Source organism: Sciurus vulgaris, assembly GCF_902686455.1.
Source record: "Sciurus vulgaris genome assembly, chromosome: 5".
Classification (NCBI taxonomy): Eukaryota; Metazoa; Chordata; class Mammalia; order Rodentia; family Sciuridae; genus Sciurus; species Sciurus vulgaris.
The window spans coordinates 1,253,285-1,275,753 of record NC_136465.1 but is presented as its reverse complement, the minus strand read 5'-3'; the positions used below and the strand labels follow the sequence as shown (position 1 = coordinate 1,275,753).

The 22,469-nt window shown below is 51.1% G+C and overlaps 1 protein-coding gene across 1 annotated transcript in view; it reads right to left on the bottom strand.

Annotated features, from left to right (window-relative positions):
- MYOM2 (myomesin 2) overlaps positions 1-22,469 on the bottom strand; it is a 78,175-nt gene that overhangs the window by 41,536 nt on the left and 14,170 nt on the right. Inside the window, exons 6-11 of the mRNA XM_079142928.1 lie at positions 20,647-20,735; positions 20,521-20,571; positions 17,381-17,545; positions 4,782-4,943; positions 2,722-2,863; positions 479-678 (exon numbers count right to left, since the gene is read on the bottom strand). Of these exons, the coding sequence (XP_078999054.1) occupies positions 479-678; positions 2,722-2,863; positions 4,782-4,943; positions 17,381-17,545; positions 20,521-20,571; positions 20,647-20,735 (809 nt within the window). The remainder of the gene's footprint in view (positions 1-478; positions 679-2,721; positions 2,864-4,781; positions 4,944-17,380; positions 17,546-20,520; positions 20,572-20,646; positions 20,736-22,469) is intronic.

Sequence of the window (22,469 nt, the reverse complement as noted above, 5' to 3'; positions counted from 1 at the left end):
CTGGCCATGGTCAACATCTCTCAGCTCTTCACAGTGCACACAAAGAACCTGGCAGGTAAGGAAAGCACACTGGCTCACTTAAAGCCTTAATTAAGGTCCAATCCCATTAAGGAAAGGAACCTGTGTCACATGAATGAAGCCTCAGATTCAGAGCAGCCTGGATTCCAGGCCCCTCCTTCCTATCTTGTGCTGTAATTATATCGTCGAGGACTGAGAAAGCTCTGATTCTGGGCCCACTGAATGGGAGTCCAGGGCAGAGCTCCGTGAACACAGAGCACTGGTTAGAAAGTGCAAATGGCAGCCTGGCTGGTCCCATCCTACGGAATACCGACGGAGACCTGGGGGAACAGAATGTTCCGGAACTGCTCAGCTCTTAACAGCAGCCTTGAGGCTCACACGCAGTGGCTCCGATGGAAAGAACAATCCCCCGGACGGCTGCACTGCCCAGGCATGCTTTAACTACATGCCCACAGCCTACCTTGTAGCCTCCTGAGGTCAGCGGGGTCAAGGGCAGCCACAGCATCAGAGACCCTGGACGGTCTGCTGACTCCCGCGCTATTGACGGCCCTCACGCGGAACACGTACGACCTTCCCTCGAAAAGTCCCGTCACAGGGTATTTGCAGATCTTCACGGGGGCGTCGTTGCACTGAACCCAGTTGTCAGTTCCCACTTCACATCTTCAAAGTAAAAACGGGGAAAGCAGGTGACAACACACAGAGCCAACTACCAATATTTACAGGTGAATCCGCATATATCAGGGGCCACTGGAGACTCTCACAGGGCAAAATCCATGCTGTGAAAACACGGATTTACACCAAGAGTAGAATGATCACCTGGAAGACAGAGCTGCTCAGGAAACGCAGTCTTTCTCTCTTTATAAATACCTTCTGCAGCAGAGATGGCCATGGTATCTAGACAGGCGAGGGTGGACGGGTACCTCACCCCAGTCTTCATCAGTCACAGCTCAAGATCAACTCCTGCCCTCAAACACACGTAGGCACAACAGCCTCAGGCAGTTATTTCAGCTCTAACCTCCACAGTTCTCTTCCCAACCTGCACGCCAACACAACCCCTTCCCTCGGTGCCCCCACGTGCACCTTCTCCAGCTGAGCCAGGGGACGGATTCTCCTGGGATGCAGACTCCCAGCACACCAAATAACGTTAAGGTCATTTCTTTCCAGAAATACCTGGAAATAAGTCCTGACCAGAAGCCTGGAAATGCAGGAAAGATTAGCCTCTATTTCTCACTGGTTGAGAAATGTAAGTACAAAAATGTCGTGTTAAATGCCCGCGAGAAAAGAGCAAGTTGAGAACATCAACCTGAGGGGCATATTCATGCCGGGAGACACCGACTCCCTTCCCCAGACCCGGACAGACTGTGAATGTTCTCTGATCCGCATGCCCTGGCCTGTGGCAGCAGAGTCCTGCATGGTCAGCTCTGGGGTCTGCAGAGGACTCAACTCAGATCTGCTGACAGCAGGCCCAGGTGGAGAAGGCCCGGAGGCAGTGTGCTGCTTCTGGAATGTTCTGTTCTCCAGTTGTCTTAGTGAGGGGGAGGAGCATGGATCACTATCTGAAAGGTGCATGAAGGGATTTGACATCATGGTTGGAAACACCAGACATCCCAGTGTGGGCTGGCCCTGAACCCAGCACTCCAGATCAGACGCCGGCTCCCAGGTCTTCTCTTGGGGCGGATGCCTCGCTGCACAGGGAGCTTCACTGGCTGGACAAGAGAATGCCCTCTGCCTAAGCCAAAAAGTCACACTGATTGTTTCCTTCCTGAAATCACGGCCGGTTTTACCACCATGCACGTAAGATCTTAGATCCCTGTGGAAGTCCTCCTTGTAACACAAGAGTAGGCGCCTGTCTCACCTCTGCATTCACTTTCTGTAACCATGATTTCTTCCAACGATTGAAATGTACAGTTAGGGCTTACATCCCCCTGACGTGCACTGGGTCTGCTCAGCATTCCTCCCAGGCTCCGAGAATTGCACCAAATAGCTAAAACCCCGCTTAACTAAATTTAAATCATTAATACAAAGATAGATCCAGTATTTGTTCTTGGAGGCTGCAATATTCCTCACTTGGAAAGCAGGAGAAACCCATCTTACTCACTAGAACAAGACCAGAACTGTGGGCTGGCGCAGCTCCTGCTGCTTTGACCCTCGGGAAGGGCCCTGAGCTTCGCCCGGCCACAGGAGATCCCCGCTGCTCTGGGCCTGGGCCTGACACTCAGCACACAGGCCTGCAGGCTGGGAGCACGCAGCTCTGTTACTGGGTGCAATAGGCCAAGGAGGCTCCAATATCAACCAAAAGATACTCTTGGGCTTACCCTGGGCTCAGACCAGCAGGTAATAATTACCAATCACTTAGTCAAGAGCATTAAATACCCAGACAGTGATGCTCCCGAGCTGGTCAGGAATGCATCAGCCTGCATTTAGAACGCATCCATATTTGCTGTCTGCGATGACATTCATTTCAGGGTGCGTCCATCACGGGAAGAAAGTCAGGCCCAGGGGCTGGGGAGATAGCTCAGTTGGTAGAGTGCTCGCCTCGCAAGCACAAGGCCCTGGGTTCAATCCCCAGCACCACAAAAAAATAATAATAATAATAATAATAAATAAGGATTGGGGATGTGGCTCAAGGGTAAAGTGCCCCGAATTCAATCCCCAGTACCAAAAAAAAAAAAAAAAAAAAAAAAGAAAGTCAGGCCCACTCACCGGTCGACGAAGTAGCCGATGACCGGGCTCTCGGTGGTGGTGTTGGGCGGCTTCCACGTGACGATGACGTAGTCTCGGTTTGCATCATGGCACTGCAAGTCCATGGGTGCTCCGGGAGCCCCTGTGACCAGCGGGTCGGCGTCTGAGTGGGAAGACAGGTCTGCTGTCACTTACAGTGCGGGTCGCTGCCAGGCCTGGCCCCAGCTCCTCCAAACTCAGATCCCCTGCTGGGCTAGGCCCACCTTCATCTCTACCTTCGGTCTCTCAGACACGTCGTCCTCTGGTGGATCCGTGCCAAGAAATGCAAACACACTGGTTGTTTAAAACTCGGAACACTGAGCCCTCCATAAGATTCTCAAGGCTGTGACAGTTTATGATTGGATCCGAGATTAAAGTTTGCCTCTTCCTTTCATGTGGTCACATAAAGCCACATGGTCAAAAATTCACTCATGCACTGATGAGTCAGCATTTTAATGCCTGAGAAATATCACCTTAGACACTTATATTTTAAAATCCCTGAAAATTTGGGGGATTTAAGTTTTTTCTGAAAGTGTGTTTGGGTCCCTTCTCCATCCATTCCTTTCACAGACTCTTTACAACCATAATGCAGTTAGGGTTAGTTTTCATATTTCAACTCTGGCTCTGCTGATGGCCAGCAGAGGAATTTAGAAGCTGACGCTCTGAGCGTCTCGCTCCCTTGCCTAGAGTTTGCTCTAGGCGAGGCTGGTGTACTCCTCAGCAGAGTAAGCCCATGGCTTCCCCTGCGATCTCCAGCACAGGGGAAGCTGAGGATTTCTTGGTCGGGCAGACACTTTCCCTCACATGAGCCTCTTCAGAAAGTCACCAGAGGGCCTGGTTCCTTCCTGCTGGAGGCACTGACCAGGCAAGCAGCTCAAGCTACGCTGCATCCAAGGCGTTTCATGAGTGAGCTATCTTGCAGGGGCATGCGAGAGGAGGAGAGGCCTGTTTAACTCCATCCTCACAAGCCAAACTTCGGAGGGTCTAAGATGGCACCTTGCCAACGCTCACGGTCTGGGGACGTGCGGAGCTGAGGTGGGTCCCGAGCACTGAGCTCTGCTCCAGTGAAGGGAGGCTGCGTGGAGAAACAGCACTGACTGTGCCTCAGGTCACCCGTGCATGGGCCACAGCCCTGCTTGCGTGGAGCACCCTGGGCCAGGTGAGGGCGGCCGATCAGGACAGGTAACCCAACAGTGGCCAACCAGGGCAACAGCCAACCAACTACACCTGGCGTGACTGTGTCTCCCCAGCAGCGTCCCCTGCGCCTCTCAGGAGCTTGCAGAGGGCAATGGGGTGCTGCAGGGGAGGCCACGGGCCGATGCTCAGGGAGGGAACAGCCCCTTCTGAGCTCAGAGCCACAGCTTCTCAAAGGGAACTCAGTCCCCGGCTCCAGCAGGACCAGAGCTGGTCCCCACGCCTCGACCTGGGGTCTTCACTTGAAAAAGGAGGCATGTCATGGGTTGTACATGCGTGTTAAGTGTACGTTGATACGTGTTATGCATTATCGGTTATAAGTTAGGTGCAAGTGCAGGTTGAGTCCGTCATACATCATGCTGTAGATGCGTGTGTGACACGGTACAGTGCCTACATTGTGCCTGGTGCATCCTGACTTCCAGTTTTCTTTCCACGGATGGATTCCGTGCCCTGCCCCTGAGCCCAGGAGGGAGTTAGATGCACCAGGACTCTGCCCGACCCAGAGCTTCGGGAATTCCTGGTCATCGGGCTGGGATGGTCCTAAGCACGGGTGCAGCTGCAGCTGGGGCCATGGAGACAGCAGTGCCGTCCTGTCACAGCCTCTGTGGGCTGGACGTGCTTCGCTCTTCTCTAACCTAACTCTGAGGGTCCCTTCGCACTCTGGTGATGGCGGGGTGGGGTGGCCACGCCTGCCTGTTCAGACTCATCTGGCCGCCTCATCTCTGGGCAGTGCCTGCCTCGTGTGGGGAGGCCTTTGAGGACAGGGGCCATCCTCCACCCTCCTGCAGCCTGCAGGTCCCTCCCGCTGTGGGCCTCCTACCGCAGGCCCAGGCTGTGAGCCAGCCCACCTCTGACAAACAGGAAGGCGCTGTGGTCGCTGACCCCGCCGCGGGACACAATTCTCAGGGTGTACAGGCCCTCGTCGTCCTTGTTCAGGTGGCTGAAGGACAGCGAGGCCTGGCCTTCTCCAAAGAACATCTTGGTCCACTTTGACTCTCTCACCAGCACATCTGAAAGAGCATCCAAGTTGGGGTTTGCTCAGAGATCATCCAGTGATGCACAGAAACAGCAAGTGGCCGCTGGAGACGCCGCCCAGAGGCAGGGCAGTCCAGGCAGCAGGAATGAGGCCATCATATGCAGAGCAGGCAGGGAGCAGCCCAGCCAGGAGGAACTGAGGAGAGGGTAGGCGCCAGGCCCTGCCCAGCACACAGCCACCCCAGCCGCATCCTCCGCCACCTGCGAGGACTCCAGGAGCAGCTGGTGGGCAGCGCTCCCGTGAGCACGTGTCCGCCCAGCGCTGGCCTCGGGCAGGTCCTCGCCATTGTGGCCGGGGAAGGACAAAATGACAACCAACCCACCCATCTAAAGGCAGTGATGGGGACTGGGCTGTGGCTCAGGGGTGGAGCGCTTGCCTGGCATGTGTGAGGCACCGGGTTCGATTCTCAGCACCACATGTAAATAAGTAAATAAAGGTCCATCAACAACCAAAAACATATTATTTAAAAAGGCGGCTGCTTATCGATCCCCTGGTGTTTACCCAATTTGTCTGCTGTGATGACCTGCAGTCTGCCAGCTTATCGATGCCTTTTTTGAGTACAGATTGCTCATTGTCAGGTGCCTATCATCCGCCATTTCCCTGCCTCTGGCCTGTCCATTGCCTGCCTTACACCTATCCATCACCCAGCGCTCGAGGTTCACTTCCTGATCGTCCGACAACAGTCAGCAAACTGATCGCTGACCGCCAGGGGAGCACTAGCTGCCTGCTGTTGCCTGGAAGTTCACTGTCACAGTACCTGCAGGTTTGATTACACGTGGCTGCTGCCATTTTGAGACAACATCCAGGCCCCATAGGACCCCTGGCCGGACTGATTGAGCCCCATCGCCAGGATCCCTCAGCCTGAATGATCACTCCCTGCCTCTGGGGCCCTCACATCGACTGACTGCTTGCTGCCGCCAGGACCCCCAGACCAACTGACTACACCCATCACCGGGACCCCAGACCGACTGATTGCACCTGGCCTCCAGGATCCCACAACCACACCAAACACATCCAACCTCCAGGACCCCTGCCTGACCAACCGCATCCCGCCTCCAGGACCTCCAGCTGACCACATCCAAACCCTGAGCTGCAGCTCCCCATTTGCCAACATATTTGGAAGCCAGAGCGGCCATCTTGGATAATCCTGGAAGCTGTAGCTCCGATCTTTGGGTGTGGCAAATCCCATCCAGTGACGCCTGCTGGAGGCTTGAAGCTCATTGTCAGGTACCTCTCCTGCATCAGGCTACTGAACACTGGGAGGTTTCATTACTATATGACTGTTATACAGGAGATTTTCTTTTTTCTCCTTATTGAAAAAATTTAAGTTTTTATTTCTTTACTTTTCTTGCTCTCTTTTCCTTTTGTTTACCTGTTCCCTCAGAGTCTCTTTCTCTCTTTTTTGCATGCTAACATCCAATTTCTTTTGATTATACTCTCACCCTTTCTATTATCTAGAACTTGTGTATATTCTTTTCTTATCCCATTAACAGCCACATTCTACATCCCTCTGCATCCTCTTTGTCCTCCATTAGAAACTGCAGACCTTATTGTAAATCTGTTTGTTTTACCGAAGATAACATTTGAACTCATTTTGTTTATTATGACAATTTTGTTATTGTCCCCATAGGGGCTATTTGGTCTAGGATTGCATAGTGTCTGGTTTGGGCACTGCTAATATTGATCTCCCCTTAAAGAAAGGGTTTTGGAAACCTATAAGCCTATAGGGGGAAATCCGCAATACCCCAGATCTGCACTGCTAGAGGGGAAGATACATGAACAACATGAAAAATCAAGGGAAGAAAATGATCCAAACAAATCTAGATTCTATATTAATAGAATCCAATGACAGTATGTTAGCAGAAATGTCAGAAAAGGACTTCAGATTATACATGATTAAGGTGATTCACGAAGCAAAAGATGAGATAAGAGAGCAAAGGCAGGCAATGAATGATAATACCAATAAGCTGAAAGAGCACCTGCAGGAAGCAAAAGATCATTTCAACAAAGAGATAGAGATTCTCAAAAAAAAAAAAAAAAAAAAAAACAGAAATCCTTGAAATGAAGGAAACAATAAACCAAATAAAAAACTCAATGGAAAGCATCACCAACAGACGAAACCACTTGTAAGACAGAACCTCAGACAATGAAGACAAAATATTTAATCTTGAAAATAAAGTCGCCCAAACAGAGAAGATGGTAAGAAATCATGAACAGAATCTCCAAGAACTATGGGACATCATGAAAAGAACAAATTTAAGAATTATTGGGATTGAGGAAGGCACAGAGATAAAAACCAAAGGAATGAACAACATATTCAATGAACTAATAGCAGAAAATTTCCCAAACCTGAAGAATGAAATGGAAGTCAAATATAAGAGGCTTACAGAACACCAAATGCACAGAATCACAACAGATCCACACCAAGGCACATTATAATGAAAATGCCTAACATACAAAATAAAGATAGGATTTTGAAGGTCTGATGCTTTTGAGAGAAAAGCATCAGATTACATATAGGGGGAGACCAATACGGATAGTAGCCGACTTCTCAACCCAGACTCTAAAAGCTAGAAGGGCCTGGAACAACATTTTTCAAGCTCTGAAAGAACATGGTTGCCAACCAAGAATCCTATACCCAGCAAAACTAACCTTCAGATTTGAAGATGAAATAAAATCCTTCCATGATAAATAAAAGTTAAAAGAATTTATAAATAGAAAGCCTGTGCTACAGAATGTTCTCAACAAAATATTCCATGAGGAGGAAATGAAAAACAACAATGTAGGTCAGCAAAGGGAGGAACTACCTTAGAGCAAAACCACTCAAAGGAGAAACCAAGCCAACTTAAAAACCAAAAATAAGCCCAAATGACTGGGAATACAAATCATATCTCAATAATAACCCTGAATGTTAATGGCTAAACTCCTCAATCAAAAGACATAGACTGGCAGAATGGATTAAAAAGAAAGACCCAACAATATGCTGCCTGCAAGAGACTCATCTCATAGAAAAAGACATCCACAGACTAAAGGAGAAAGGACGGGAAAAAACCTACCACGCACATGGACTCAGTAAAAAAGCGGGGGTTTCCATCCTTATATCAGATAAAGTGGACTTCAAGCCAAAGTTAGTCAGAAGGGATAAAGAAGGACATTTCATAATGCTTAAGGGAACCATAAATCAGGAAGACATAACGATAGTAAATATTTATGCCCCAAACAATGGTGCATCCCTGTACATCAAACAAATCCTTCGCAATTTCAGGAATCACATAGACCACAACACAATAATTCTGGGCAACTTTAACACACCGCTGTCACCACTAGATAGATCTTCCAAACAAAATCCAACCAAAGAAACCATAGATCTCAATAACACAATCAATAACCTAGACTTAATAGACATATTTAGAATATTCCATCCATCAATGAGCGGATTCATTTTCTTCTCAGCAGCACATGGAACCTTCTCGAAAATAGACCATATGTTATGCCACAAAGCAGTCCTTAGGAAATGCAAAAAAATAGAGATCCTGCCTTCTGTTCTATCAGATCATAATGGACTGAGAGTAGAAATCAATGACAAAATAAAAAACAGAAATTACTCCAACACCTGGAGACTAAATAATATGCTATTAAATGAAATGTGGATAATAGAAAACATCAGGGAGGAGATAAAAAAAAATTCTTAGAAGTCAATGAGAACGACGATACAACATATCAAAATCTCTGGGACACTATGAAAGTGGTACTAAGAGGAAAATTCATTGCATGGAGCACATTCCAGAAGAGAATGAAAAGTCAACAACTAAATGACCTAACATTACAGCTCAAAGCCCTAGAAAAAGAACATAATAACAGCAAAAGTAGTAGAAGACAGGAAATAATTAAAATCAGAACTGAAATCAATGAAATTGAAACAAAAGAAACAATTCAAAAAATTGGCAAAACAAAAAGTTGGTTCTTTGAAAAAGTAAACAAAATAGACAAACCCTTAGCCACATTAACAAAGAGAAGGAGAGAGAAGACTCAAATTACTAAAATTCGTGATGAAAAAGGAAATATCACAACAGACACCACTGAGATACAGAACATAATGAGAAGCTACTTTGAAAATCTGTATTACAACAAAATAGAAAATACCGAAGACATTGACAAATTTCTAGAGACATATGTTCCTCCCAAACTGAACCAGGAGGACATACACGATTTAAACAGATCAATATCAAGCAATGAAATAGAGGAAGCCATTAAAAACCTACCATCCAAGAAAAGCCCAGGAACAGACGGATTCTCAGCCGAGTTCTACAAGACCTTCAAAGAAGAACTCATTCCAATACTTCTCAAAGCATTCCAGGAAATAGAAAAGGAGGGTACCCTACCAAACTCATTCTATGAAGCTAATATCACCCTCATAACCAAACCAGGAAAAGACACATCAAGGAAAGAAAATTTTAGACCAATATCCTTGATGAATATAGATGCTAAGATCCTTAACAAAATATTGGCAAACCATATCCAAAAACATATTAAGAAAATTGTGCACCACGATCAAGTGGGGTTCATCCCTGGAATTGAAGGATGGTTTAACATCCGTAAATCAATAAACATTATCCATCATGTCAACAGACTTAAGGATAAGAATCATATGGTTATTTCAATTGACGCAGAAAAAGCGTTCGACAAAATACAACACCGCTACATGCTCAAAAGACTAGAAAAAATAGGAATAGTAGGGACATACCTGAACATTGTAAAGGCTATTTATGCTAAGCCCATGGCCAACATCATTCTTAATGGAGAAAAACTGAAACCATTCCCTTTAAAAACAGGAACAAGACAGGGATATCCTCTTTCACCACTTCTATTCAACATTGTCCTCGAAACTCTACCCAGAGCAATTAGGCAGACCAAAGAAATTAAAAGGGATACGAACAGGAAAAGAGGAACTTAAGCTGTCACTATTTGCAGATGACATGATTCTATATTTAGAGGATCCAAAATCCTCCTCCAGAAAATTTCTAGACCTCATCAACGAATTCAGCAAAATAGCAGGCTATAAAATCAACACGCATAAATCTAAAGTATTTTTATATGCAAGCGACGAAACAGCTGAAAGGGAAATGAGGAAAACAACTCCATTTGCAATAACCTCAAAAAAATAAAATACTTGGGCATCAATCTAACCAAAGAGGTAAAAGATCTCTACAATGAAAACTACAAAACATTGAAGAAAGAAATTAAGGAAGACCTTAGAAGATGGAAAGATCTCCCATGTTCTTGGATAGGCAGAATTAATATTGTCAAAATGGCCATACTACCAAAAGTGCTGTACAGATTCAATGCAATTCCAATTAAAATCCCAATGACGTACCTCACAGAAATAGAGCAAGCAATCATGAAATTCATCTGGAAGAATAAGAAACCCAGAATAGCTAAAGCAATCCTTAGCAGGAAGAATGAACCAGGGGGTATCGCAATACCAGAACTTCAACTATACTACAAAGCATAACAAAAACAGCATGGTATTGGCACCAAAATAGACAGGTAGATCAATGGTACAGAATAGAGGACACGGACACAAACCCAAATAAATACAATTTTCTAATACCAGACAAAGGTGCAAAAAATATGCAATGGAGAAAAGATAGCCTCTTCAACAAATGGTTCTGGGAAAACTGGAAGTCCATATGCAACAGAATGAAACTAAACCCCTATCTCTCACCCTGCACAAAACTCAACTCACAATGAATCAAGGACCTTGAAATCAGACCAGAGACCCTGCATCTTAGAGAAGAAAAAGTAGGTCCAAATCTTCACCTTCTTGGCTTAGGATCAGACTTCCTTAACAGGACTCCCATAGCACAAGAAATAAAAGCAAGGATCAATAACTGGGATAGATTCAAACTAAAAAGCTTTCTCTCAGCAAAGGAAACTATCAGCAATGTGAAGAGAGAGCCTACAGAGTGGGAGAAAATCTTTGCCTCTCATACCTCAGATAGAGCACTAATTTCCAGAATATATAAAGAACTCAAAAAACTCTATACCAAGAATACAAATAACCCAATCAACAAATGGGCTAAGGAAATGAACAGACACTTCACAGAAGAAGATCTACAAGCAATCAACAAACATGAAAAAATGTTCAACATCTTTAGTAATAAGAGAAATGCAAATCAAAACTACTCTAAGATTCCATCTCACCCCAATTAGAATGGCGATTATCAAGAACACAAGCAACAACAGGTGTTGGCGAGGATGTGGGGAGAAAGATACACTCATACATTGCTGGTGGGGCTGCAAATTAGTGCAGCCACTCTGGAAAGCAGTGTGGAGATTCCTTAGAAAACTTGGAATGGACCCTCCATTTGACCCAGCTATCCCACTCCTTGGCCTATATCCAAAGGACTTAAAATCAGCACACTACAGAGATACAGCCACATCAATGTTCATAGTTGCTCAATTCACAATAGCCAGACTGTGGAACCAACCTAGATGTCCTTCAATTGATGACCGGATAAAGAAACTGTGGTATATATATACAATGGAATATTACTCAGCCATAAAGAATAATAAAATTATGGCATTTGCAGGCAAATGGATGAAATTGGAGAATATCATGCTAAGTGAGATAAGCCGATCTCAAAAAACCAAAGGACGAATGATCTCGCTGATAAGCAGATGATGACACATAATGGGGGGTGTGAGGGGGGAAAGGAGGGACTGTATAGAGGGAAAAGAGGGGTGGGAGGGGTGGGAGGGAAGGAAAAAATAACAGAACGATTCAAACATCATTACTCTATGTAAATGTATGATCACACAAATGGTGTGCTGTTACTCCATGTGCAAACAGAAACAACATGTATCCCATTTGTTTGCAATAAAAATAAATTTTTTAAAAAAAGGCGATGACGTGAAAAGGCTGAGCGTTCTCTCTGATGCACAGATGCTAATTCACGATAAGGGCGGTGCAGGGAAGAATGGAGTTGCTTTAGATTAGGTAAAGGTAGGGTGAAGGGAGGGGAGGGGTAGGAAGGACAGTAGAGTGGGCAGACACCATAACCCCATGTCCATGCATGATGCAGGACCCATGTGATCCTGCAACGTGTGCCATCAGAAAAAGGAAAAGCTACCCCATTCCTGTCTGAGAGACAGAGTGCCTCAATGCGTCCACTGTCATATGTGACCAGCCAGAAGAAATAAAGAACTTAAAGGTGACGACGTGAAAAGGCGGGTGTCAAGGAGAAGGCAGATGAAGACAGCTTGTGGGGAAGGCGCAGCGCTCGAAATCAGGGGGACACTCAGGGAGACAGCGTCAAAGGAGCGCGTGGATTGGCGAGCACTTCATCCCGCAGACTCCCAGCAGGAAAGCACAACCCAGCTCAGACGTTCAGAGGGGCAAGTGGGCAGGCAGTCATGATGCGCCCAGTCGCCCACAGCCAGTGACCACAGGACCCTCGGGGAGAGCGCTCCCTGAGCCACTGTCCCCAAATGAGTCCACGTGGGCACGCTGGTCACTGTCAGCTTGTGGGTACAGAAAATACAATTTGGGGGATGATTTTTTGCAATAAACGTATATTGCATATTTTACAAGAAAAAGAGAGTTCTTTACATTTTAATTTTTAAAAACTGGATGTTTCGGAACCTTGAATGGATCAACCTTGAATGGAGAGCCCGGGATGGCAGATCCATGGGGAACAGAGTCCAGCTTTTGCTTCATGGTATTTAAGAGGCCAATGCCTTTGAATCACAATGGCAAATGTGTAATAAAATGAACATGCTAAGCTGCATTTCCCATTTTTATTTTCCTCTGTGGCTCATGCCGTCAAAGAATAACTGTGGTGCTAATCAGGGATCAGCCCCGCCGCTGACACACCGTGCATGGGGCACTGCGGTCACAGCCTAAAGTGCAGGTAAGGAACTCGTGAGGGACAGAGAAGCCCAGCGCCCCTCCCGCCTCCGAGTGGCGGGCGTCGAGCGCCTCAGCAGACACCTCGCTCGCAGCCAGGTGACGGCAGCGCAGACAAAGCAGCGCTGCCCGGGAGGTGTGCTTGGGGCCCTAGTGACACGCACCACAGGGCCAAGGGCCAGGTCTGCAGAGCGCCTGGCTGGGGCCCTGAGAGCGCGTCACACTCGAGGGGGACGGGGAAGAGGCTCGCGGGACGGAAGCGGCAGTTCCCATCTCGGCCTGGTGGGCGCAGGCCTTCCGCCTTCCTGCGGGCTCCCTCCGGCCTCAGCAGCGCGGTGCGCTCACTGGCACCTTGCACCAGCATCCTCACAGGGTCCCGCCTGGGCCACGCAGGAGCCTCCTCAGTCCCCACGTCTGCACAGTCTGGGAGGCCTCACCCTGTCCTACCCGGCACCCTTTCCCTGGCAGTGCCCCACACGTGACCCTTGACCTCCCCGGCAGCAAGTGGGCTCCCCCCTGCCCACAACCTCTCCTGGGACCACTGGGCGACTCTGCCTCAGCATGCCTGCCACTGAGCCCTGCAGCTGTGAACTGCACAGCGGGGCAGCCCCAGCCTCCCGCCTCCAGCAGGGGCCCGAGCCCATAGCCCGTGCCTCTCCCACCCCCATGCAGCAAGCCTGCGGGTCAGCTCAGGCCCTGACCCCCCCACACACACAGCCTCCACACACAGCCTCCACACGCAGCCTCCACACGCAGCCTCCACAGCTGCAGTCGCCTCCTGCAGCCTCTGCTCCCAGCACACCTCCCCTCTCACTCAGTGGCCGGGGACCCTCACCACGGGGCGTCTAGTTACCCAGCTGCAACGACCTCCTGTCCACCTCCCCCTGGGGTCTTCTAACTCCAGGCTCCGTGTCCCTCCTCCTCCTCACACACTGCCCCAGCAGCTCTCCCAGGTCCAGGAGAATGGAGACGGTGTCCCCCCAGGCTGCTCCCTGCCTGGTCTTTACAGGGCACCCTGGCCTCATTAGATGTCCTCCCTGGCCAAGCCCTCCCCTCCCTGACCAGCTCCGTTCTCTTTGCAGCCTCTGTCCCAAACTCAGCACACCATCAGGGTTCCTCTCTGGTCTGCCCTTTGCCTGTCTCCACACCACACGTTAGAGCCACGAGCCAGGCCTTGGTGGATTCCGTTTGCCGCTAGAGTCGGGGCGCAGTGCAGAGCTGGCTGCCAGGAAGACACTGGTGGGGTCAGAGCGGAGGATGGGGCGTGTGAGCCAGGTAGCTGGCTGACCCCAGTCTGGTGGGCAGAACGCCCACGCACGCACACCACACGTCTGCCTCGCGTGCCTGGGCAGACCTGGGTGTTGCAGGCGGCTCAGTGGCATGGCCTCACAGTCACCAGGGAGTTTCCACCAAACTGCTAGACGTAGCAGGAAGGGGTATCAATGCCCAAGAGAACCCAGGTCGCCTGGCCAGCAGCCCAGGAGGGCCCTACTAAGCCCAGAATCCCATTGTCTAAGTGGTGGTTCCTTCTAAGGCCATGAGCAGTAGCTGTGTGTCTCCAATGGAGGACAGGCCAGAGAACACCATTGGGAAACCAACTTTGATATGAATTTCTAAAGTAAGACTGGGCTTAGGGCATCAATGTTTATAGAAGCTCAATTCACAATAGCCAAGCTATGAAACTAACCCAGGTACCCTTGAACAGATGAATGAATAGCGACATTGAGGTACATATACACAATGGAATATTTCTCGGCCATAAAGAAGAATGAAATTATGGCATTTGCTAGTAAATGGATGGAACTGGAGGCTAACAGGCTAAGTGAAATAAGCCAATCCCAAAAAACCAAAGGCCAAATTAGGGGTAGGGTGACGGTTCACCAGAATGGACAGAGGGGATGGGGGGTGTGAATGGGAAGAAAGTAGACTGAATCAGACAGAATTTCCCTGTGTTCACACACGAGCACATGGCCAGTGACACTCCACTCACGTACAACCGCAAGAATGGAGAGTCACACTCCACGTGTGTATGTGTCAAAATACATGCTACTGCCATATGTGATTCAAAGGAACAAATAAAAAATAAAGACTTTTTTTTAAAGCCTGCGTTTAGGGAGCGACCTACGTCCCCCCAAAGTGGTGGTGTTCGGAGGTGGCCCTTGGACGATGAGGTTGGGCGAGGCCACTCAGTGGGGCCTGTGACCGTGTCCCCGGGGGCTCGGAGGGAAGGCGCCGTCCAGTCAGGGCAAGGGGCAGCCAGACACCAGCCACACGGGCAGGGTCCTGACGCCAGCCTCGCGGAGGGACGGAGGACGACCTGCAGGGGCTCCGAGAGCTGCCCGGCGCCCGGGGGCTCCTCCTGCCGGCCTCCTGGAACCTGCTTCTGTCGGGGTTCCCACTCACTAGGAAAGCCTGGCCTTGTCACCAACATGCAGCAGCTGGTGGACACCAGGACAGCCCTCGCAAACCTGGCCGGACCCGGGCCTTGAGCAGAGCTGTTCCACCCTGGGTTCCGTGGCACCTCTGTGGATGGCCACAGCAGCCAGGCAGGTCACACCGGACGGTCTCGGGGGTCTCACCAGCGAGGAAGCTGGACTCAGTACCGAAGCCTGGGGTTCTGACCCACTCATCCTGCGTCTGCTCCCCACCCCTGCCACCCCTGCCAGGATGGGCCAGCTACGGTTTCCACTGCCCTGATGCCTCTCCCCAGCCTGCCTCTGCCCGCCTCTTAGGGCTCTGCTGCCTCCATGCTGCCCGGGGCTGACCAGTCTCCCAGGGCTTGCCGCTCATTAACTTTAAAGAACAAAATAATTCCCTTCACTAACATAAGCCAGAGAGGGATCTGCCTGGTTTCCTCCTGAACCACGAGGCGCACAGGACGAGCTGGCTGCTCACCCGGAGCTCCCTCACAGGGTGAGCCAGACTCAGACTAGTGGGCGCGGCTCTGAGGCATCGCACACACCCCAGTCGAGAAGAGGAACCCAGTGCCAGAAGCGAACACCATAAAAGATCTCAAGTTGACATCAGCATGCTTTGGGACACCATGAGGACGTTCCCCAAATCGGTCCTTCCTCCTCAGAAAGGGCAGCGTAGAAAACCACTCTGACAACACAGAGGGCTGCTCTGCACCTCTGTCCCCCTTTCTCTCCTTCCCCTCACCCACCCCTCTCTCCCTCTCTTTGTCCCTCCTCCCTCCTCCTCTCTGCCCCTGGTTGTCTCTCCCCATCTCTTCCCCTGCCTCTCTCTCCATCTCTGTCCCTCCTCCTCCTCCTCTCTGCCCCGGCTGTCTCTCCCCATCTCTTCCCCTGCCTCTCTCCATCTCTGTCCCTCCTCCCTCCTCCCTCCTCCTCTCTGCCCCAGCTGTCTCTCCCCATCTCTTCTCCTGTTTCTCTCTCTCTATCTCTGTCCCTCCTCCTCCTCCTCTCTGCCCCAGCTGTCTCTCCCCGTCTCTTCCCCTGCCTCTCTCCCTCTCTGTCCCTCCTCTGTCCCTGCTGCAGCGTGCCTGAGCCCTGGTGGTGACCCTCTCCTCCACAGGAGCCTGCAGGTCCAGGGCCCCAACAGACCTAACAGGGCCTCACCCCTCGTCCTCCGTGTCCTCACAGAAACTCTCTGCCTGCAGCACTGGCCTTGCTCAGTCCCCGGGCTTCGTCACTCCAGAATTCCCCTCTGGGCCCCAGAAAGCCCTGGCCCTTCAGTGACCTTCCCGACCTTCCCAACCATCCTGAGTGCTCCACACTCCCAGCCCTGTCTATGCTCCCCACAGCAGCACAGGACGTGTGGCCATGTGTCACACTGGCCTGCAATGGCTCCTATACTTTATACTGGTGCCACTTGGGACGTCCCACATCCCCAGCTGGGGCGCAGGACGGGCTCCTGCCTCCTCTGCGTCAGGCATTCCCTGAGGCCTGAGCAGCAGGTGCACACACGGTGGGGTCCCCCAAGCACAGCCCAGAGGAGGCGGCATCACCAGGGAAGTGCAGACCTGGCGAGAGGGGACGATGACAGAGCCAGTCTGTGGTCAGACCCCGCTACCCCATACCCGAGAGCCAGAGCAGGGCCAGGGTCACCGCAGCCCCTCCTCTGCAACAGAGCCACCTGGCCGTCCCTCTTTTGTGTCATAGGAAAGTGACCACTCAGAACCACAGCTCACAGTACGCCCTGTGGTGGCCAGCCACAGCTGGGGCAGGGCGCGAGCTGGCCAGCTCCTCTCTGTTCAGTGCGGGAGCCCTGGCAGGGTTGTGGACACCACAGGTGACATGCCTGGATTCGGGGACCTCCTATCATCCTCTCAGGATTCAAGGTCAGTGTCGCCCCTGTCCCTGTTGGTTCAGCCACCACCCCAGGCACAGTGGCAGAGGGGAGGGCGGGGCGCATGCAAGCCCAAGGATCGGCCCGCCCACAGGCTCCCGCCCCGCCCACAGGCTCCGCGCCCCGCCCACAGGCTCCCGCCCCGCCCACAGGCTCCCGCCCCGCCCACAGGCTCCTGCCCCGCCCGCACTCACCGTCCCGGTACCACTCGGCTCGCGGCTGCACCCTCTTCAGGTCCGGCGTCACCAGCAGCGTGCACTTGAGCGTGAGCGTCTCACCTTCTCTTCTGAAAGTGACTCCAAATTTCTCCAAGAACTGAACATCGAAGTGTGTGTAGGGGATCACGGAGGACAGGGGCACTGCAGGACAAGAGGACAGTTAGTGCCCTGGCTCGCAGCTCAGCAGAGCAGTGCCCTGCCCCAGCGAAGTGATCCACCGCACCTGCGCCCTCTGAAGCCCTGCGGCCGAACACGTGCCCCCAAATTCATAGGCTGCAGCACCAGCCCCCAGGGTTAGCAGGCGGGGCCTTTGGAGGTGGGCAGAACTGAGTGAGTCTTAGGAACCGGTCCCCACCAGGCGTGGACACAGAAGGAGGTGGCCCCAGCCAGAACCCACCCTGCCAGCACCCTGGCCTTGGGCTTGCAGCCTCCAGAACCCTTAGAGATTAGCATCCCTTGTTTAGTCGCACAAACCGCCGGAGCAGGATTCCTTACAGCAGCCGGAGCTGAGACAGCCGCCCTGACGAGGCAGAGCTTCCTGGGAGTCAGAGCTGTCACTCAAAGGCGCAGCCTGGGCCTGAGGCCTGGGCCTGAGTCCTGTGTTTAAGCAAAGGGCCTACTCCCTACCTCAGCCCAAACTGAGGCTGCAGACATGGCAGGGGCCGTGAGGTCATGGCTCCCTGGTTTCAAAATGAACGGGGGTGTGTTCATCAGTAGTGTCATTTGTAGGGCACCAAAGGGATTCCTGGCCCAGCAGGGTCAACAGATCAAATCTCAAAGATATAATGCTTTGACAGGGGCAAGGGGGGCGCTTCAGAGGAAAATCAACAGTGAATATTTAAAAGTGTGTGTGTGTGTGTGTGTGTGTGTGTGTGTGTGTGTGTGATTTACAAACATCTGCATATGGTAAAAGTTGAAAAAATTTAAGAAAGTTCATCAGACTACAAACAATGATGGCAACTTCCCTCTGGAGGCGGAGGAATGTGGCCAAGCATCCCTAGCTCTGTGACAGCCCTCCGACCTTCAGAACTACCAGAGCACCCCTGAAGTGTGCAGTTTAAGGGGTGGTCCCAGGGCTTGGCTTGGATTTAAAGGGAAAAGTGAATTCAAGCAACAATAGGTGTTGGAGAGGATGTGGGGAGAAAGGTACACTCATACATTGCTGGTGGGGCTGCAAATTAGTGCAGCCACTCTGGAAAGCAGTGTGGAGATTCCTCAGAAAGCTTGGAATGGAATCACCATTTGACCCAGCTATCCCACTCCTTGGCCTATACCCAAAGGACTTAAAATCAGCAAACTACAGAGATGCAGCCACATCAATGTTCATAGCTGCTCAATTCACAATAGCCAGACTGTGGAACCAACCTAGATGTCCTTCAATTGATGAATGGATAAAGAAACTGTGATATATATATATATATATATATATATATATACACAATGGAATATTACTCAGCTATAAAGAATAATAAAATTATGGCATTTGCAGGCAAATGGATGAAATTGGAGAATATCATGCTAAGTGAGATAAGCCAATCTCAAAAGGACAAATGATCTCGCTGATAAGCGGATGATGACACATAATGGAGGGTGGGAGGGGGGCAAGAATGGAGGAAGGAGGGACTGTATGGAGGGAAGGGAGGGGTGGGAGGGGTGGGGGGAAGGAAAACATAACAGAATGACTCAAACATCATTACCCTGTGTAGATGTATGATCACACAAATGGTATGCTGTTACTCCATGTACAAACAGAAACAACATGTATCCCATTTGTTTACAATAAAAGTAAATTTTAAAAAAATATTCAAAGACAATGAACTTGAAAGATGCTGGAAACCTGCAGGACCTGATAACAAACTGGATGTATTAAATGATGATGATTCATAAGGTTTACATCATTAAAATAATCGTGTATGTGTAAAAAAAAAAAAAAAAAGTGAAGCCACAAAGGGCAGCAGGTTTCCATTTGCTGCAAACGAGTGAGCACAGGAGCAGCACCTAAGGTGCCGGAAGCATGCTGCCCCATCGCACAGACTTGAGGTTCGGACTCAGAGCCAGACTCCCCGAGACAGGAGCAGCTGGCGATGAGGCAGGAGACCAGGAAGAGGCACACAGGCAGCTGTGCACGCGGCTTCCGAGCCCGCCCTGTCTCCCGCACACGGCAGACGCCAGGAGCCTCCCGTCTCCGTGCCCTCCTGGACCCTGCCAGGCGTCCCTGGCAAGTGTTAGATGCCTACCGAGTGCACAGTGGAGCCCCTCCGATAAAATCCACATAGAAATGGTCTCAAGGAAACATAGCCAAAGTATTCAGCAGCTGTCAGAAAGGAGTGACCCTCGGCAATTGTTCTGGTCAGTTCTTCCCTGAACGACCCAACACCGAAGCCTCAGATCAGGGTTGAACCTAAGCTTCTGTGGGAACACAGATCCTCCTGGAAGTTCAGGCAGTCCTGAATCTCAGCCCCGAGCCATAAATAAGCAGTACTGAGAGCAGGTCCACCGAGTCGATCCTTGAGAACCCCTCAGTGTGGTGGCCTTCCCCTGGCAGACAGCTCAGCCAGGACACAGGGAGACATCCCTTGTCACATGGCCACCAGGGGCCAGATGGCATCTCTGCATGAGGGGCCAAGGAGCAGCTTTCCACGTGGTGTGGAAGGTGACAAGCAGGACAGATGCACAACACTCCCTGCAGGGGCGTCCCACCCATGGGGAGGTTACCAAGCACCAGGAGGTGGCCTGGGACCATTCCAGCCCACGTCCACCACACAGCTCTTTTAGACTGGAGGAGGCCTTGGTTATAAACGACCAAGAGACTTTTGTGGGGAAAAGGCCTTTGGGCCATCATGGCAAACACTGGTCAAGAATCTGAACTTGTTTCCTTTTTTCCAATTCAGAAGTATGAGTGTTCCCAAGTGACCATTTCTCTAGGGTCTAATAATGCCACCGTTACAGAAGGACACGGGAACAAACTTGGCATACTGACCCCAGTCAGGGAAACCTGGAGTCTTGCAAAATATAACTTCACAGCCCAGATTTGACCCTCACTCAGCCACTAAGTTTTCCCCCGAGTGCTACTTCTCCACAGGTGTCCCTGGGCTGAAGGAGCCCAACCCACTCACGTCCAATCGGGAGTCCCACGGAGTGGAGCGGCTCCTCGTCTCCCCGGAACCCTGCAGGACAAACAAGGTGAGCATGGCAAAGAGCCAGCCCCGCAGGCCCGGGCAGGCCACCCCGGGGGCACGCACTTCTCACCACCACGGCCGCGTTGGTCGACACCTGTCCGTGCGCGTTGGTGGCCACTGCAGAGTAGGTCGCAGTGTCATCGAAGCTGGCCCTTGGAGAGAAAAAGCGAGTTCATGGGGCTCTGGAAAAGCTGGTGGCCTGAACTTGAACAAAGACATCCCTCGAAAGCAAACCCCGTGACCTGGACCAGCTGCTCCTGAGGGTGTGTTCAAGAACAATGCCAGCGCCACCTGGGAGCCACGCGGGCACGCGGCTTTCATTATGGACAGATGACCGTCTGATCCCAGACCGCAGCTGGGCTTTGCCTGAGGAAGAACAGACGCAGGCATTTGCTGGCCTTCACTGTGTTCTGGAGAAATCTGTTCTGCTCTGGTCCTGTCTTTCTGTCTCTGTGGCATTCATGGCTCCTGTGACCCCACCTCCAGCAGACTCTCTAGGGCAGGGACAGTAAAGGGGCAAGCCTGGGGGACCTGCACCCGCTCTGTTGAGAGCAAGGACTCATCACAGGGAAAGCCAGGCCCCTGGTCAGCAGGGCTTAAGGCCGCCTGCCTGGAAGCCATGCAGAATGGCTCCAGGGTGGCCTAGGAACCTGCACAGGGTGCCCGCTCCAGGTGTCCTGATGATCTCCACCATGACAGACAGAGCCTGCACCTGGCGTCATCTTCTAGGACGATGGCCTGGCGTCAGTCACTGAGAACTCACAGAGGCCCAGAAAGGGACCAGAGCTTGTATCTGGCACACTCGAGAGGGTTCCACTAACTTCCCCCGTGAGAAACACCCCACTAGAGAGCAAAACAGATTCTGTGGCCCAACCTCACTCCTCACCAGGATTTCCAAGTTCATGGGAGGTTTTGCCCAGGACCTCGAACAATGTGATACCCCAAATGCAAATCCCTCCATCAGGACATATTGAAAAACCTGGGCTGGACCCCACCTGGGACATGGATGCATGTCCGTCCCTGGGAAGACCATGACCTGAAAACAGCAGAGACCCCAAAGCCTTGGGGCACAGCCCTTCCACACACCCCATCCGTCCTGCAAAAGCCGAGCTCACTCCTGCTGAGACTGTCCCCCTCCAGCATGCCCAGAAGGTAGCAAGGGGTGTAAGTAAGCATTGCTGGTCCTGACGGGCTTTCCAGTGCCAGGCTCTCTGCTAGTGACCTCATGGTGACTGTCCATGTTACTCTCTCAAGGACCCTGGGAACAGGTCTTCCTCTCCCATGCCTGAGTGAGAACGTCGACACTTTTGAGGGATTTGGGGAACCAGGTCCACAGACCCCACATTGCATTCTTGGGGCAGTTTCCCTCCCAGAAGCCGACTTGTGGGTAAGGTCTTAATCTGGAAAAGAACCCTCCAAAAATTGCACTGTTGGGAAAAAAAGTTTACCCCAGTCTTATTTTAAAGCACATTAGGAAGCCAATGCCCCATGATGAGCCGATCCCTGGAATCCTTAGTGATACCATTTTATTCTCTCTTCTAGAAGCTGGAACTGTTTTCTTTGAACAGAAGATATCCCATCTCCAATGAGGGAGGGGAAGTTCCCGAGACCGGGCCACCCTCAAGTGCTCCTTCCCTTCCTCCGAAGCCCTCTTCCAGCCTGACCGCACCATCTGGCTCCTTTACGCAACGGTGCTCGAGGGAGATGGAGATTGCAGACAGAGTGCGACGTCTCTGGCTCACCTAGTGGGAACCTGCCTACTGCAGAGCTGGCTGCGACCAGGGTTCAGGTGTGAGCTGGTCAGGGACCGCTCTGCCACCCACCTCCAAACGTGCTGCGCCTGTCTGCCCAGCACATGGCGAGCCCCATCATGGGGACGCCTCCAC